At 46.7% G+C, this 18813-nt stretch overlaps 1 protein-coding gene across 2 annotated transcripts; it reads left to right on the top strand.

Annotated features, from left to right (window-relative positions):
* The first annotated feature begins 10328 nt into the window (after positions 1-10328).
* FAM110C (family with sequence similarity 110 member C) lies at positions 10329-18537 on the top strand. Of its 2 annotated transcripts, none has more exons than XM_045548947.1 (2): positions 10329-11526; positions 17809-18537. In XM_045548947.1, the coding sequence occupies exon 1, from the start codon at positions 10518-10520 to the stop codon at positions 11493-11495; it is 978 nt and encodes a 325-aa protein (XP_045404903.1). In that variant the 5' UTR covers positions 10329-10517; the 3' UTR covers positions 11496-11526; positions 17809-18537. The 2 variants fall into 2 exon arrangements, with proteins under 2 accessions (XP_045404903.1, XP_045404904.1); XM_045548948.1 differs by lacking the exon at positions 17809-18537 and adding an exon at positions 11637-12069.
* The last annotated feature ends 276 nt before the right edge of the window (positions 18538-18813 follow it).

The raw sequence follows: 18813 nt of genomic DNA, 5'->3' as shown, positions 1-18813 counted from the left end.
TTCACAAGTCGTCACAGTGGAGCCAAACCGCCCCCACATGTCGGTAGGTCAACCTCCTCGGTTTTTAAAAATGGGGAATTGAGCCCAGAAAAAGTGAATTAAGCTACATAAAGCCACACAAGTGGTTGACACTCGTAGTGTAACTGCAGTGACCACACAAACTAAGACACTTTGGAGAGTGAAGGAGCAGTGTTAATAGTCACGCCACGACGGGGGGCATAACCTGGGATTGTCTCAGACAGACAAGGGCATGTGATCCCCTGACTGTAATCAGATCTTCTGCTCTTGTAGTCAGCCCACACGAACATCACCTGGTAAAAATGGTTGCAAGCACTTTTGAACAAGTACTTTTTCAATAGTACTAGTACTATGGAAAATGAAAGTGGTTTTTGATGGAGAAAATAATTTATGTTGTGACTTACAAACTGTTTGAAAAAATATTTTAGTGTTTATGCAATTTACTGTAAGAAATCCAGAATCCATTCTGCTTTCTTTTTTTCTTGGTCTAGCTAATGGATTGTCAATTTTGTTTATCTCTTGAAAAAATAACTTTTAATTTTGTCAATCTTTTCTTTTTTGCCTCTATTTCATTTAATTCTGCTCTGGTATTTCCTTATTATTTCTTTTCTTCTACCGATTTTTGGTTTGGCTTGTTGTTGCTTTTTGAGTTCCTGAGGAGTACCATTAGGTGTTTTATTTGAAATCTTTCTACTTTTTTGATGTGGATATTTAATGCTGTAAACTTCCTTCTTACTACTGCTTTTACTATATCCAATAGGTTTTAATATGTTGTGTTTATATTTTTATTTGTTTCAAGATTTTTTAAATTTCCCTCTTAATTTCTTCATTGACCCATTGGTCATTCAGGAGCATGTTGTTTAATTTCCAGGTATTTGAGCAATTTCCAAAGTTCTTGCTATCGATTTCTAATTTTATTCCATTGTGGTCTGAGAAGATATTTCATATAATTTCAATTTTTTAAAAATGTATTGATACCTGTTTGTGGCCTATTATCTACCCTGAGGAGTGTTCCATGTGCTTCTGAGAAGACTGCCTTCTGTGGCTGGGGGTGACGTCTGTGAATGTCTGTTAGGTCCGTCTGGTCTACGGGGCAGTTTCAGTCCTCTGCTTCTTTCTTAACCTGCTGTCCAGGAGACCTGCCCACTGCTGAGTCCTCAGCTAGTACTGCGTTGGGGTCTAGCTCTTTCTTTAGCTCTGTTAGTATTTGCCTAATATATCTGAGTGCTCTAGTGTTATGTGCACATATATTTATAATAATTATATCCTGTTGCAGAATTGATCCCTTTATCATTATATAATGACATTTGTCTCTTTTCATGTTTTTTGACTTAAAGTCTATCTTGTCTGATATAAGTATAGCTTGCTTTTGTTTTCCATTTGGGTGGAATATCTTTTTCCATTCTTCCCTTTCAGTGTGTCCTTATCGGTGAAGTGAAGTTCCTGCGGGCAGCAGTGTATGCTCATCCCTTGGTTGTATGTGAAAGGGACTGTTTCCAGGACTCCCTGTGTCCCAACATAAACACGCACCAGATCCTGCAGTCAGCCCTGCAGACCTGCATAGATGAGAAGCTGGCGCTCTGTGTACATGAGTTTCACATCCCACGGATACTGTATTTTCCATCTGCATTTTGTTAAAAAAAAAAAATCCACTTATAAGTCGACCTGTGCAATTCAAACGTGTGTTGCTCAAAGGTCAACTGTAGCTGGGCCTTTTTCAAAAATCCATTCAGCCAGTCTTTCTATGTCTTTTAATTTGGGGAATTTAAACTATTTATATTCAAGGTTGTTATTGATAGGTGTGGACCTACTGCTATCATTTTGTTCATTGCTCTCGGGTTGTTTTGTATTCCTTTGTTCCTTTCTTCTTCCGTTGTTTTCCCTGTGGTTTGGTGGCTTTCTGTAGTGATAACGTTTGATTCCTTTCTCTTCTCATTTGTATTCTATATCTGCCCTACCAGGGAGTGTCATACTTTTCTGTGTTTTCATAACGATAGATATCATACTTTTTGCTTCCCAATGTAAAACTCTCTTTAATAGTTTCTGTAGCCCGGTCTAGCGGAGATGAATTCCCTCAGCATTCGCTCGTCTGGGAAAGACTACTCCTCCTTCACTGTTACAGGACAGACTTGCTGGGTGCAGCATTCTTGGCTGAAAAGTTGTGTTTTTTTTTTTTCTTTCAGCTCTTTGAATATATCATCTCATTCTCTCCTGACCTGCAAGGTTTCTGCTGAGAAATCTGCAGATTTCTAGTTAATAGGAGGTTCCCTTATATGTCACTAGACAATTTTCTCTTGCTGTTTTTAGAATTCCTTCCTTGTCTTTGACTTTTGACAGTTTGACTATAATAAGCCTTGGAGAGGACCTTTTTAGGTTGAAACTACTTGGGGATGTTTGAGCTTCCTGTACCTGAATGTCCACATATCTCCCAAGACTTGTAAAGTTTTCAACTAGTATTTCATTAAATAGGTTTTCTGTTTCTTTTCCTATCTCTTCTCCTTCTGGAACTACCAAAATATGATAATTTGTCTGTTTAATGGTGCACCATATGTCATGTAGGGTTTCTTCATTCTGTTTTTTTTATTTTTTATTTTCTCTTACTGGGTTATTTAAAAAGACTTGTCTTCAAATTCAGAAATTCTTCTGCTTGATCTCATCTGTTGTTGAAGCTCTCAATTGTATTTTTTATTTCATTCATTGAATTCTTCAGCCCTGTGTGGGCTTGGGTGCTGGAGTCCCAGCTACACGGTTGGGTCCAGCTGCTGTCATGACACGGCAGCTCTTCAGGTGGATGTGATGGGAGGTCGCCAGGGTCCCAGAGATGTGAAGATGCTGTGGCTATTGGGCCCCAGGGCAGGATGTACTCTGGTGTGGCCCAGCTCTACATGGTGCTGTGCTACAGTAGCCTGGGTCCCAGGAAGTGGGGGTGATCCAGTGTGACTCCCTTGTCTGGAATAATGCAGTCCGCAAGGACTCCAGGCAGTACCCTATGGGCTCAGGGCCGGTGAGGGCTGTGGGCTCTCCCACAGCTGGGACGGCAGGTGTCTCTGGTGCACATGTGGAGTGCTGGGGGAATCTTCCACTTACCTTTTTCCCACAGTGGAGATTCCCTCTGGGCTTTAAGCCAGTCCCAGCGCTGTTTTGCTTCCCTTTCTATGCTGCCATCTTGAGTTTTGTGTGTCAGAGGACTTTGTTACTTCCTTGCTAAATTCTGATGTTCTCGCTTAGTCACTCTGCTCAGTGTGTGGTTATCTACCTGTTGTTTCAGTCCCTTTTTGTGGAGAGTGTGAGTTCTGGGTGCCTCTAGCCAGCCATCTTGATGGCATCTTCAACAGTAAGTTTATTTTGATGTAACTACACACCATGGCTGAGGGGACTCAATTTAAAGTCTTGGTCTGGCCCTGGCAGGCAGCAGAGAGCCCATCAGCACTGTGTGATTCATGACTTGATTTCTAGTCTCTTCAGTACTACTTTTAAAGGGCATTTGACAAGGCACTTTCGTGTTCGCACAATAGAGAACATTTGCCTTCCTCGTTTGTGGGAGCTTTACAATAATAGCTACACCCCACCATATTTCTTCAGACACTTGAACTGCCCATAATCCCAACCAATACCAGCTTCACCTGAAGGGGCTTGGGAGAAACTTAGTAAACCAGGCATGGGCCTTTCAGACTCATTCATTCTTCTTTAAAATAGAGAAAGAAAGAACAAATAAAAGACAAGAATAGCTGAAAATTTAATGCATTTCACCTGTAAAAGAATTTCCTAAGATTCTTAGCCAGAATTACTGTGACAAAGTTAAGATGATAAGATCAGATTTTATCTGCGACTGTGCCTGTGAGTTCCCAGTAACGTAAACCAGTAAGGTTTCAAAATGTCACCCAAAATTTTGAGGAATTTTTACAGTTTATTTAATTACTGCATTTAGAAAACAACTAGGTTTACCTTTATGTGGCAAAACGTAGTTTAATCTTAATTTTAGTTAAGTGTATTTATCTAGAGGGTCAAGTAATTTCCATCCAACTTAACAGAAATTCAGAACTTGGTATCTTTTTTTCTTTTTAAATACCCTACTTTAAATTTCTCCTTATGGAGTCTATTAAAACTACCCCAGACTGTGTGTATGTCAAGATGGGGAAAAGGGTTGTTTTACCGTTTGTTTTTTTTTTATTTGAAGACAAACTTTCCTCTTTATTGCACGACTTTTCTCTGGAACAGTGCTCCTCTTCCAGTGCAGGCTCACTCCCCGCCTCCGGACACGCTCTGACCCACCGCCACGGCTCCTTCCACACGCACACCCCGTCCTTTCCCGTGTGTACAGCACGTGCACCTCTCCCCAACCAGAGCAGCTTCTCTCTTTCAGCCACCTTTTGGGCTATTGTCCTTCTGCTTTTTCCACCATCAAACCCTTGGGAAGTGACCCTACCCTTAACTCTTTCAGTTATTCACATCATCCACTCTCTAGTGAGCTCAGCATAAGGCAGCGTCTACACCTGCCAGTTGACTGGAACCACAGCACAGTTGCTCACCGCAGCAGAGCCCCCAGCGGGGAGTGCTCATCCTCACCTCTCTGCAGCGGTTGCCACGGTGTGTCGCCTTTACTCCCGCCTGGTGCCCTCCCCAGCGCAGGACTGCCCCTTGGCCCCTGCACACAGGCACCATGGGCTGTGCTGGTCTTGGTTTGGGTGTCTCCATGTTTCTCTCCATCTCTCTCTCATTTTTCAAGCCCTCTTTTGGCTCCTTGGCACATCTTCCGTCGCCATGGTTTCAGATGTTATTTCAGTTCACCTGGCTCTTGTATGGTATCACCTGTCCAGACACCTCCATTAAATTTCATGTCCACCATTACAACTGGCTACTGGCTCTTTCCCGTTTGAATTGATTACTAAAACCTAAACCAAAGATGTGCCAAACTGAGGTAATTTTCTTCTCTTTAAATATTCATCTCTTCATGCTGACTTTTTAATTTGGGGCAGCTCCAGTCTACAAGTCATATAGACCAGAACCAACCGAGTTCTTGTCTTCCTCTTTTCCTCCACACTCAGCCAGTTGCCAGTTTCTGCAGATTTTTACATCCTAATATTTTCTCTATTTAATCTTCTGTTTCTATCACATTGTATTTATTAGGATTCTCCAGAGAAAAATGCTATCATGTATGTATGTGTATATACAGAAATAGACCTATGTTAAAGAATTGGTTTATGTGACTTGTGGAGATTGGCAAGTTCAAAGTCTGCAGGCTGGAAATCCAGGAAGAGCCAGTTCTGCAGTTCAAGTGCAAAGGCTGTCTGCTGGCAGAATTTCTTCTTGCTCAGGGAGAGGCCAGTCTTTGTTCTATGCAGTCCTCCAGCTGATTGGATGAAGCCCACTCATACTATGGAGTGCATCTGCTTTACTCAAAGTCCTCTGATTAAAATGTCAATCTCACCTAAAAACACCCTCACAGAAACATCCAGGGCAATGTCTGGCCACAGCTCTGGGCACCACTGCCCAGCCACGTTGGCACATAGGGTTAACTCCCATGCCCACTATCATTGCCATTATTTTAACTCCTCACGTAAACACTGACACTGTCCACCCAACTTGTGTCTTTCAGTCCCTCCCCACTCAAACCATCCTATGTAACACGGCTGATTGTTCTGTTAGTATGACAGTACCACTCAGTTACTCACATTTTTGCTTATCAAATCATATGTAGATTTCTAACCATGATGTTCAAGGCCCTCCCTGATATGTGGTCAATTAGTCTTTTAAGTCTTAATTACCAGTGTTTCATTTTGCATGTTGTTATAGCCAATTTGTCATTTCCCAAACTTCCAATTGTTTTTATTGGAAGCCTTTGTCCCCGAAGTTCCCTGTAGCAGGAAACTTCCATCTCCCGATGTCCTCATGCTGAGATGTTATTTATAACATCTGCCCCAGATTTATAGTAATAGTTACATCCCAACATATGTCTTTAGAAATTTGAACTGCTCATATCACCACCAATTTCAACTTCAACTGAAAGGGGGAAAAAGAAAATTAATGAATGATGCATGGACATTTATACTAAAGCCTTATTCTGAGAGAGAGAGAGAGAGGGAGACTTCTTTTTTCATATTTGTTTTAAATCTATTTTTCCTGAAAATAAACATTGCAACTAATGTTGAGTCCTCTATTTCATTCTCCTCTTCCCCAAAGGAAACTTCTACAATGAATTTGGTGTATATTCATACCATATTTTTATACAATTCTTCATAGTTGAGTATGCAAAATAACATAAGTTTCCTATTCTTTTTATTTAGATATTAAAATGTACATAATATTTTGTATTTGTGTTTCTATTCAGCATTGTCTTCCAGATTTATCAAAGTCCATATATACAATCCAACACATACAATTCAATGAACATACATGTGTCATGCTTTCCTTGTCCACATGTATACAATCAGGGCATACACTCAAAACTAGAATCGCTAAGTGGCAGAGTACTTCCATCTTCAAATTTACTAGATATTGCACAATGATTCTTGAAAGTGACTTTAGCAATTTACACTCAACCAAAAGTGTGTTTCCATCTCTCTACCTTTATTTATTTATTTATTTATTTTTTGAGACAGAGTCTTGCTTTGTCGCCCAGGCTAGAGTGAGTGCCGTGGTGTCAGCCTAGCTCACAGCAACCTCAAACTCCTGGGCTTAAACGATCCTCCTGCCTCAGCCTCCTGAGTAGCTGGGACTACAGGCATGCGCCACCATGCCCAGCTAATTTTTTCTATATATATTTTTTAGTTGGCCAGATAATTTCTTTCTATTTTTAGTAGAGACGGGATCTCGCTCTTGCTCAGGCTGGTCTTGAACTCCTGAGCTCAAGCAATCCACCTGCCTCAGCCTCCCAGAGTGCTAGGATTACAGGCGTGAGCCACCTCGCCCGGCCTATCTCTCTACCTTTAAATCAGTAGTATTGTCAAACTTTTTCAGAGTTTACTTTTATATTTGTTGTAATAAAAATATACAATATTTTTCCATTTGGAAAGATAATTGTCCCTAAACCATATTTATGACAGTTTGCCTTTTCCCTGCTGACTTTAAATGCTCCCTATATTATAAATAATTTGAGGCTATTTTTTTAACTCATCTATTTGTCTGTATTGGCAACACTATCATACTCAAGTTATTACTATAATTTTATAATAAGCCTTTGATATCTGTTAGCAAAAAAAATCCTTTCTCCTTGTTTTAATTTTTTCAAAATTTTCCTATTTCTAGGCCTTTACTACTTAGGAAAATTAATAATATAGTTTAATTAATTCAAAATATACAAAATACTATTCCTTCAGTATACAATGTAACACACCACATCTTAATTTAGACTCACCACATTTTAAGGAGTTAGTAGCCACATGTGGCTAATAGCTACCATACTAGACAATGCATTGAACCTTTATTCTTGCAAATAATTTTCTGAAATGTCTGTCAAGTTGCATTTTAAAAAGTTGGAATTGTGTTTTCAATTGTATTAAATCTCCCTTTTTTTTAATTTCAGGGACAATTAACATCATGACAATATTGAGTCTGCCCATCCTGAACATGGCATATCTCTTCATTTATTATATCCTTCAAAATATTTCATATTTCATGTCCATCCCACGGTAGTTCATACATTACCCAGCCTTCCTCCTGTTGGTGCATGCAAGTTGACTTCAACCATCTGTCTGAAATGAATACCCTCAGGCTGTGCACACATCTCTTATTTGTTCCTTAGGATAAATTCCTGGCAGCAGAGTTACTGGATCATTGAATTCTTAAGCATATTTTCCTGGTCAGACCAAGACTTTTGAGGCAATGCCAGAAAGGAAATAGCCTCAAAGATACACTACCAGTTGAGCAACAAGAACACTTTATTCAGACAATTCTCTTGTCAGATTTTACTCTTCTAGTTCCATTTTCCCTGTAAATCATCTACCTAATAGATGGAAAATTACAAATATACATGTAATTAGTTTTGTCTAATATGAATTGATTTTTATTGCATATTCACTAACCATATTCAAAATGTGATAAACAACTCACAATCATCAAAACAATAAAAATTAACATTTATTGAAAATTTGCTCTGTAGCAGATTCAACGCTAAACCCTTTATAAGTAATCTCATGAGCCCTAACAAAAACTGCAGGCGGATCCAATGAGCTCTAATTGCAGGTGAGCAACCCAGGCGTTGAGAGGTCCCATGTCACAGCCCCTTGAGGAGGCGGAGCTGAGGCCAGACCCAAGCCCAGGTCTTTGGGGCTGAGGTTTCCTTAGTGCTCACCATGAAGCAGCGAATGTACTAGGCTGCAACACAGTGACAACACAAAGACCCTGAGAAGCTTGTTACCTGTCCAAAGGAACATAGCTAGATGGTGGATCCCAGCTCAAATTCCGGAGGCCCTGAATTTGGGGTTCTGTCTCTCTCAGCTGCTGTTGCACATGAAGTCGTGCAGATCAGGAAAAGATGCCAGCTTGGGCTAAGCAATGAAAAAGGGTTTGTTTGTTTGTTTCCTCTGACTTAGAGACCAGGTTTGGTGATCAGAGAGCAGGCTGGACTTTGGGCCCCCCCAGACCCCACCCACCAGCACCCTGCTACAGAGCGGGTTTTTCTCTCCATCAGCATCTCTCTCGTTCTCTCCCCTGCTCCTCTCCTCCCTCCCCACCTCTCTCCCCCCCAACCCCTCTCTCTCCCCCCAACCCCTCTCTCTCTTCCCCCCAACCCCTCTCTCTTCCCCCCAACCCCTCTCTCTCTCTGCCCCCAACCCCTCTCTCTCTCTGCCCCCAACCCCTCTCTCTGCCCCCAACCCCTCTCTCTCCCCCCCAACCCTTCTCTCTCTCTGCCCCCAACCCCTCTCTCTCCCCCCCAACCCTTCTCTCTCTCTCCACCCAACCCCTCTCTCTCTTCCCCCCAACCCCTCTCTCTCCCCCCCAACCCCTCTCTCTCTCTGCCCCTCCAACCCCTCTCTCTTCCCCCCAACCCCTCTCTCTCTCTGCCCCCAACCCCTCTCTCTGCCCCCAAGCTCTCTCTCTCTCTCTCTCTCTCCTTTACCCATGGAATGGCCTCCGTTCCCTGTGACTCTGACATTCTCCAGCAAGGCTATCAGGGTGGTCCCGTTCCCAGAATACTTTCTTGTGCTTCTGTCCCTAACCATGACATTAGCTTCACTGGGGCCCCGAGGAACCACAGCTCTCCAAGGCCCACTCGACACGGCCCGCTGCGATTCTCGCCGGGTGCCCACGGCAGGCAAGACCCACCTACCGCACCTGCCGCCCACAGGCCGCGTGTGGCTCCGGGCATTCGGCCACGACATCTCCAGGGCAGCATGGTCTGGAGTTGGCCTTCACGGAAGAGATAACGTGAACATTTCACTTGCCTGGCAGATATTTTTAGTCTTTTGTCCAAATTTTGGAAAGAATGGAATTTTGGAAATATTTTCTCTTCCATTGTTAGCATTCCTATGCTGACTCACCGGCTGGGGAAAGCGTGGTTTCCCTCTGCTTCGGTTACAGTAAACGTTAAGGATTCTGGCACTTGGTTCGGCCTGTTCCAGGCCCACTAAGCCGCGCCCCCGGCACCGGTCTGCTCCCCCGCGGCCCCGCACGTCCTCCGGCCTGGCCGGCGGTGCGGAGTCTGGGCCCATCCAGGCCCCGCCGAGTTCCACACACGGACACGTGCGCTGCACTTTCTGTCTGATAATAAGAACATGACCTCAGGTAGAGACAGGAAATTAAGTTTCCAAGCACGCTGAGGTCACTTTAAGCATTCAAAGGACGGGAGACACCTGCCTGGGTGGAGTCTGTCCCCTCTGCCCTCTGGCCCCTCCGAAAATGCCAGCGTCCAGCAGTGACCGCAGGGGCTCCCGAGTCACGGAGGAGGCGGCTGAGACCCGGGGCCGGGCGAGCGCCGTCTTCCCCGCTCCCCTGCCGGGCGGAGGCCGGACCTCCCCTCGCCGAGAGCCGCCCCTGGGGCGCGCTGCGCTCTCGGAGCCGGTTTGCCCAGCGCCCGCCGGGAGGAGAGGGAAGGCGGAAGCCCGGGGCGAGCGGTGAGGGGGCGGGAGGTGCGGGGGGGTGCAGGGGGCGTGGACCCCGGACCGGAGAAGAGGGCTGGCGGTGGGCGGAGACGCCGGGCAGGAGGACAGAGCCCGCGGGGGCCCGAGGGCCAGAGGCAAGACGGGGCGGGAGGGGCGGGGAACCGGGACGCCGGGTGGGAGGTGAGGGCGGGGACTCGGTACCTTGCGCAAGGTGCGGGCGGGCCGAGGCTCTGGGCGGGGGAGGTGCCAGTCGTGGGTGGGGGATGGGGGCGGGCGCTGGGGCTATTCGCCAACCGGTGCGGACTCAGGTTCGCCCCAACTCCGGACCTGGGCCGCGGGGCTCTCGGGCGCTGTTCCCGGCCCCGCGCGGACTTCGGAACTGGCACCGGGACTGACAGGCGCCGCAACCCCAGCGCGTCTCCGCCGGACCGGAGCCGGGCAGGCCTGTCCCCTGCGAGAATGCGGGCCCAGGCGGCCCTGGACGCGCCCCCGAGCGAGAGGTTCCTTCCCCAGGACCCCGCGGCTTCCCGGGACCTGGACGCGGCGCGGCCGACGCGTAGGAGCGCCGTGGAGAGGCTGGCGGCAGACCGCGCCAAGTACCTGCGGGGCCGGCCGGGGGCCGGCCGGGGCTCAGCTCCCGAGGACAGCGGCCCCGGGGCGATCAAGGAGCAGGGCCACGACCCCGGGCCTCCGGCCCGCGCTCCGGGTCCGGTGTTGCGCAGGGCTATTGCGCGGAAGCCGCTGAGGCCAGACTCGCTGGTCATCTACCGGCAGAAATGCGAATTCGTGCGAGGACCGGGCGCCGACGGCTCCAGGGCGAGCCTGGTGAAGAAGCTTTTCCAGGGGCCGGGCAAGGACAAGGCGCCGGGACCCCCGGAGACGCCCCGGCTGGGAGAGGAGGGCAAGGCCGGGGACGGGGAGGCCGCCCCGAGCAAGCTCGGCCCCGCGGCGGCTCCCGCAGCCCCAGCTGCCCCCGCGCCCCGCGAGACCCCGGCCCCCGCCCAGCCGACCGCAGCGCCCGCCGGGGTCCCGGCTGCGCGCCCGTGCCCCGAGCTGCGGGCGGCGAGGCGCGGGGGGCTGCGGCGCTCGCAGTCAGACCTCAGCTCCCGCCACTCCGCGAGCATGGCCGAGTTTGAAACCTTCTTCCAGTACTGCGGTCTGGACCCCGAGGTGGTGGAGGCTCTTGGGAGGGAGAACTTCTCCGTGGGGTCGGACCACGTGGGCCTCAAGGTGCGCAGCGTGAGCGTCGCCACCTCCGACAGCGGCTTCTCCCGGCACAGCGGCGGCGGCGAGGAGGGGCTGCAGGAAGAGGAGCTGACGGAGCAGGTGCCCAGCACCACCTCGGTCATCGAGAGGAACGCCCGCATCATCAAGTGGCTGTACACCTGTAAGAAGGCCAAGGGGACCCCCAGCCAGGGGCTGCAGGGGCCGGCGTGACCGCCTGCGCCCGAGGACACCAGGACCCAAGGTGTGCGCCCGGAAAGCGGGGTGGGAAGCCGGGCCTGCCCGGGAGGGCTTGGTGACTGTGGCCGGTGGATGAGGCTAGTTCCAGCTGATGCTTAGATTCCATACGCACAGTGGAAGGGACCCAGAAGATTGGGGTGCGGAGGCTTATGAGTTGAGTCACCACAGCTGCGGAGCAGAAGGGACCGACCCAGGCACCTGCAGGTCCCGCGCGCGCTGCCACCCGACCGCCTAGAAGGGCAGTTCTGTGAGTTAACGCGGTCCCGGCTGGCTTGTTACTGTGAAAATAAGAGAAATCAGAATTGTAAAGTCCTGTCCGCAGGCAGTGTTACACCCCTGCCGGTGTTATTTCCCGTGTTGAGCAGGGCCTGAGAGCCCCAGTACTGTGAGAGGCCGACGGCTCCACCCGCAGCCCCAGGGTGGCTCTGCTGTCGCCCTGCAGAAGGGAAGGCCCTGTACTGTCCCCGGGCCTTTCCCAAAGTGGGGGTCTCCACAGGACCTTGTTAGCACTTTGACATTCATTTAGCAATAAAAAAATTTATTTAGCTAAATTTTGTTTAAATTGTTTTGAGAGCTTCAGTTTGTTAAACGGGGGAATTGGGCTAGATCGTAACTAATGTATCAGAGTTCTAAACTGGTTTGATTCTACAGTTTATTCGCCTCCTATGACACTACAGGAAGCAACTTTCTTTCCAGTCGCAGAGGGTTGACCTCATTTAAGGAGGAGGGAAGGAGTGTCTATCCTCATTGCCACCGGCTCTTCCCCGAGCAGAGGGCATTCGGGGCAAGTGAAGAGAAGGTACCTTTACAGGGTTCTCTTTGAGAACCAAGAATTTAAACATTGCAGCACCGTTTTTTCTCTTGCCCTTCAATGACAACTTGCTAAATTATGAGATAAAATTATTTTGTCTGCCACTGAGATAAACTACTAAGGCACAGCATGGGCCTGTGGGACCGTGTGGAGCCGCCACACGTGTTTGAGGGTGGAAGAAATCCCCAGTACTCTCTGGCCGTCCTCAGTACACACATGAAAGTCAGTGAGAGGAGGTGAATTCTTTGTTTTTGTTGAACTCAGAAAGCTCAGGGTTTAAATTCTTCCTTATAATTTATGGAAGATTTGCGTTTTCTGCTAGCCTAAGTCCCCAAAGAATGTATATAGGCAGTCACTTTAAAAAAAAAATTCACAAATTGTCTTTTGGATGTGAGAGGAGCAGATGCTGGGAACGGCGTCCTCATGCTGCCGCTGTGAACACCAGGGCGGGGGGAGTTGGAGGGGTGCGCGGGCCGTGCGGGGACACCTTCTGGCTCATAGGGCCCCAAACCAGGGAGGGGGCCTGTCTTCTGTTAGCAAGTGACTCCAGCACTGTGCACCAGCCTTCTTTGTCCACAAAATAAAGGGAGACAAAGATGATTCCCAACTTCTACGTGTATATTCTGTGCAATTCCATGATTGGAACTGGAAAAGGAAAACAAAAAAACACTATCTATTGGCTACTGTACAAGGTGAATTTATGAATAAGTTCCCTCCAGGTAGCCAGAGCCTGTGCAGCCAGTGGGTGCAAATAGTGGTGAGACAACAAGATGACAGACAAACACCAAATAAAACCTGACAAGGTAAAAATGAAAGAAGCCCCTCTGGTCCCTCCAGACCAGGGCCACCCACCCACCGCCCCCCGTCTCTCATGCTCTAGTATCAAAACAGTGACCTGAAAGAGAATTTAGGATTTAGCCTATCAAGTAACCTTTCCAAAGCCCTTTTAGGTTTGAACCTATGAAAAATATAGGAAGTTTGGTTAGCCTGTGAAAACTTTCACTTTTATGACAGAAAAGTAGCTGAAGCAAGAGGGAAGGGGAGGGCAGGCTTGGGAAAGCGCCAAGGGCAGACTGACAAAAGAGCAGAGGCTCTCAGCTTCTGTGTTTCACCTCGTTTCTCCCTCCACCTTGAAGACACTGTCTCTGCCTTGCAAGAAGTTTCACATTGTTGCCCGTAGCAGGGGACAATGGCACAGAGCCCAAACATGCTGTGCCTTCTTTGGAACTGCAATGCTGAGACCGGGCACGTGGGCGTGGGAGGACTGTGGGAAGGAAAGGAGTTGCCTGGCCTTTCTCCAGCTCACTGGGACAGTGTCTGCTCGTGACCTCAGTCCCCTTCACAGCCTTGGAGAAGGGCTGGCACAGACAGCCAGTCACAGTGTACTGGTGGGTGATCCTCTGACTTTCTGCACAGGAATCACCTGTTCTGAGACTGGTTCTATGACTTTGGGAGGATGTGGTAGCAGGAATTCAAGCTGTGCTTTTTCTGTTGAAATCTGTAAAGACTCAGTTTAGGATTTCATGAAAAATTCAGAAAACTTGAGGTGAACAAAGGTAGGCCTTCCAAGTGAAAGAGAAAATAAATATATGTTATGGAGGTGTTTGTACCCTTGGTAGGTAGAGATTTATAAATCATAGTAAAGATATCTCATCCAGAATTAAATAATCAGTTCATAAGTTTCTTATCCCTTGGGGTAAAAATGTTTGCTTTTCAAAATTGAGAAAATCGGAACTGGAGAGTGACTCACAGAATAGCACACAAGTCCACTGCGGATCTGTGAGTAACAGACGGTTACACACGGGCAATTTTGTACTCTGCTTCCCAGAGTATAATTCATGAAGATTGCTCTTCTGTCTGGTGGTACTTAGTCATCTTCCTGTCCTTCACATCATCAGACTGGGACTTGCCAAGATTTATATCTGTCTATTTTGCGTAGAATATATAAGTTGCTGCTTTTAATACTGGCAGAAAAGAATGGTAACTTGTCCTTTGGGATAATTAGGGATAAACATTGTTTAATTTCAAGGCAAAGTATTCAGATATCCCATAGCTATCTTAACATTTATCCTTGACAAAAGGAAGAAAGAAAGAAGTACTTGTAGAAGCCCAGGGAAGGTTCCTGGAGCAGAATTGTGTGTGATATTTACAAAGATGCTGTGGGCACGTAGAACAAGAAACCTGGGGACACCCTGTGCTTTCTGCCCTTGCTTCTCTGGTGACTCTGGAAAGCTCCGCAGTTACTGGCAAGGAGCACAAACACCTGCTTGAGCAGCCACCTTGGCCTGCCTGCTGGCCAGCACCTGGAACTTCAAGAGATATTGGTGTTTGGAAAGGGAGAAATCTGTTTGCCTTCAAGTATTTAGTTGGACTGCCTGCCTTGTTTTCTATTTTGTTGTCCATCTCTGGGAGTTAGCACTGGCCTAACCAATATTCAAAGTTTTCTTTACTGCCCTGTGAGTCGTTGGAGGCAAAGAGAAATTTCAAAAGCCCAGAAAAAGGCCTGCAGGGGGGCAGAGATTCGCTCTGACAGAGAAACTAGATGAGAGCTATATTTAATGAAGCTACTGACTTCTTTTCAAAGTTCAAAACTCAAAAAGAAGATATTTTTAAATGCAGAGAATGTCACAAAACCAAAAACTACAGGGTCCAGACTTTGTAGTATAGCATTTAATATTCCAACTTTTTCCTGAACTGGGGCTGACTCACTGTTTCTTTGACTCTTCAGGAAGCAAACCTTCCCGACAGTGGGGGCTTCTTCTGAAGTGTGTCGGGTGACTTGAGACCCCAGGGCCATTTGTCCCGTGTACCTAGGCACCGGCATGACTGCTATTCCCAGGTATAAAGCACCCCATCGACAAAGCTTAAGTGATTTCAGAAGGTTTGAAATGCTGTAGGGAATATGGGAACACAGATGTTGAGATTCTGCTGACTGTAATAGCTGAAGCACCAAGACACATTTTCCTTGTTTGAAGTGGACCTATCCTTGCGTTCAGTGGGCAGCTAAAAAGCTGTTTGGAAATATTTTTAGGATCATCTTTTTGACCCTAAAATTGATTTTTTTTAATGCAAAGAGCATGAAAACCAAGCACGAATGTGTGGTATGTGCTTCTTGTGGCTATCCCAGGCCAACTGGCACCATTTAAATCAAAGTAATCATGAGCAGGTGCGTTCTGTTTTGACACGATGGCGAAGAAGGAGCAAACTCACACACCCGCACACACCATGCACAGAGCTCAATTTCCAAAGCATCGCTGCATGGGAAACTGCTAAACTGAATTGCTAAACTCCTGAACTGTACAACTGATGGTCTTATTTAACAAGTCAGAAAGTACTTTTTAAATCACTGGAGGGTAGAAGGTTGTTCACCCTCCATTTGGGTTGCAGGCGTGTCAGTACCCGCTAAAAGATGAGTTAGAGTTGAGACACTGCTGAATGAAACCTTTGCTCGTACTGGACAGTTTGTGGAGAGCTGGCGGGAGAATCTCGGAGTTTCCACCGCACTTTTGCCGCAGCACCATTTAGAATGTGCTCCGTGTTCTCTTGTTCCAACTTCCAAAAGGGACCCGACACGGCATCTGAGGCGGGAGCTCTTCCCCGCCCTTTGTCTACCTCACACACCCCCGTGTCACATCATTGCCCTGAATGTGGCACCAGGTCACTCTCTTCTACAAAGGGTGTATTTTGGAAGCGCGGGGCAGCCTCCGGGTGGCTGGGGACTGGGATCAACTGTGGGTAGGGGCTTAATGGGACCTTCATTCTGAAATTGCTGTGACACCAAGATCAATAGAGTCAGATTCTGAACCTTCTGAGGGAAATTTTGTATCCATGACAACTCAAAGAAAATTTGTCACCCAGTCAACTCTTTCAAAGCTTACTGTGTCTTACTAAAATACATCTCTTCAAGAACAAAGTCACTAGAGAGAAGAGTATGGAGCTCAAAGAAATGAGTTTTTCAGTGGTCGTATATTTAATAAACCATTCTGTTTTGATGTATTCATGTATTTGTTTAATAGCTTTGTATTTTTATAACTGTTTTACTGTGAGAGTAGGTCTTTGAGTTACTTAAATATTTACTTTTATGCAGTTATCAGTCTAGTCTTCAGATAGTTTTCCTTTACTTCACGTGGTTTTAGTGCTTGTCAGTATACTTTTAAATCTCTTTGGTCTTTTTGTATATATTGTTTAATTTTGGCTGTGAGTGGAGTGCTTGGCACTGACTGAAGTGCTCGGTACTGTAGTGATTTGTTTTCAGATAAGTCCCAGGCACACGTGGGAGTTTTGCTGGCTGACAGACGCACCTTTCTCAGTGCAGACTCTGTGTCAGGACGGCAGGTCCCTGATCTAAGAATTTTTTGCCCAGTTGTTGCTCCAAAATGCTATTTTCCTGTTCACTGTATTTCGTTTAGTTTAAAAAGATAATGTCAAAGGTGAGAGAGGTTTTTAACCGATCTTTTTATATACCCAATTTCCTTATTGTCAGGTATATCACGAATTTTCTATGTGAAAGCTTTAAGTAAAAGTTTGTGTGCCTCTCTGAACTGCAGCCTAGGTCAGATTTACCTAAGATCAAGATGGTGCACACTCATCATTCACATAATAGGTGAAACTATAAAAACAAATTGGTTTTCACCTAAAACCACCAAGATCTTTCAGAAGCAGCTGCACCGTCAGTGGTGGGAAGAGAAGAATGCGGGTGGAGTGAGCTTTGGAAGCAGGTGTCAGAGACGGGGTGTGAAGAACAGGGGAACGGGGCAGGGTCAGGCTCCCACAGAAGTGAGTTAATTCTCCTTCCCTTCCACTCTGACCCCCGCCGCGGCCTCCTGTCTTGCGTAGGTGGTTAGAGGTGAGTTCTTGTCTACACCCGAATGACCCCAATGTGCTGAGTGACTTTGAGAAAAATCAAACTCTGCAGCTCAGTCTGTAGTTGGTTTCCACACAAGGATGAGCCGTAGTTACTGCTGCGAGACACTTTCATTTGTTCCTGAAAGAACAGCAGCAAAATAACGTGATTAAACGTAACGGAAAGAAAACGATGATGGCTAAAGGGGGAAATAACTTGGCAGCAGCCTTTCGCTAATGGTGCGTACTCGAGAAAGTTCCTCCTTGCGTGGGTGTATATTCACATATGTGGTTGCTGAACTGCTGGCCTTTGACACTGGAATGAACAGGAAGCTTTATTTAACATTGCACTTTCCAGCAGGATCAAAGGTCAGTGCTTCGGTTAGAGCCGGTGACGCCAGAAAACATCAGGCCCAGACGATTGTTAAGGCAGTTTCTGAAGGGAGTTTTTTCTACACACCACTTGCAACTGGAGTGCAATATTATATATTCTGTATCAAAGAAATAAAGTATCTCTATCATTTATTAAATTGATTTATGAATTTTAACAATGCAAAAGAATTTTAAAGTGAGCATATGCTTAATATTACTCATATCTTTTGTTTTCTCCCTTCTCCAATGTCGTCTCATCAGATCACCGGTAGAAGTGAGGAAAGCTGTCCAAGACTAGCCCCAGGGCAGCTGCGTGACACCTGAAGTCTCCCACTGTCCTCGAGATGAAGTGCAGTAAAAACAGTTTTGGACATTCAGCACTTTGCGTGTCTCTAATTGCTTCATCAGTCTTTTGCTTAAAAATATTTTCTTCATGTTTTGTTAGTATTATCGTTGGAAAATGAGGACAAAGGTAAAAATGAAAGCACTGTTTGTAACCTTTCTCATTAGCTCATTAGGTGAGGCAAACTGCTCTCATGAGGTTTGTTTTCAGTGTCCCTGGCGTGGCCTGGGCGTGTGCTGCCCGGGTCGTGCGTGAGGCGAGAAGCTGGCTCCGCCCTCGCTGCGCTGACCGGGCCGGGCTGGCTGCGTGTTCAGGCTTGCTGTGTGTGGCTCCCGCCTAAACCTCTGCCAGCACCAACGACAGGCATTCTGCCGCACCCCTGTGTGTCCGTGAAGCGCACGGACACATCCCTGGTGCTGCAGAAACTCGCAACTGCTGGGAAACAGCCTAGGTGTTGTGTGCTGTGGCTTCTGTCACACCGACCAGCAGCAGGTGCCGTTTTTCGTCCTCAGGGAAGGGTGGGGGCTTACACAGTGGTTAGGTGTTTCAGCTTTGTTTGCATGTTCATTGATGAATTCAGTAGATTTATATAATATTTAAATGTTCTGGGTTGGAAAAATTAAACAAAAAGGAAATTGAGTGTCTCAGCCCAGGAGCTTATATCTCTGGTCTTGGAAGTTCCAGGGAGCAGCTGATGGGTGGAAAACACAGAACACCAGAAAGCGTGTGCTCCTGCCCGTGTGCTCCTGCCCGGTAGTGTTTCCCCACTGTCTCTGCTGCAATCTCAGATTCTGCCACCCAGTGTCTTTGTATTGTCTCCTTCAAACACACTGAAACTGAATTAAAATTAGAATGCTTTCTGAAAAGGAGAATCATTAAACTGTTAATAACTATTCACCTTTAAGTCAAAAGAGAATATTAAT

This window comes from Lemur catta, chromosome 4 (assembly GCF_020740605.2).
Source record: "Lemur catta isolate mLemCat1 chromosome 4, mLemCat1.pri, whole genome shotgun sequence".
In the NCBI taxonomy this organism is placed as follows: Eukaryota; Metazoa; Chordata; class Mammalia; order Primates; family Lemuridae; genus Lemur; species Lemur catta.
This window is presented reverse-complemented; position numbering and strand designations above follow the sequence as displayed.

What these genes read in the sequence shown, in the direction of transcription:
- FAM110C (XM_045548947.1), top strand. Translation starts at nt 10,518, where the DNA reads ATGCGGGCCCAGGCGGCCCTGGACGCGCCCCCGAGCGAGAGGTTCCTT.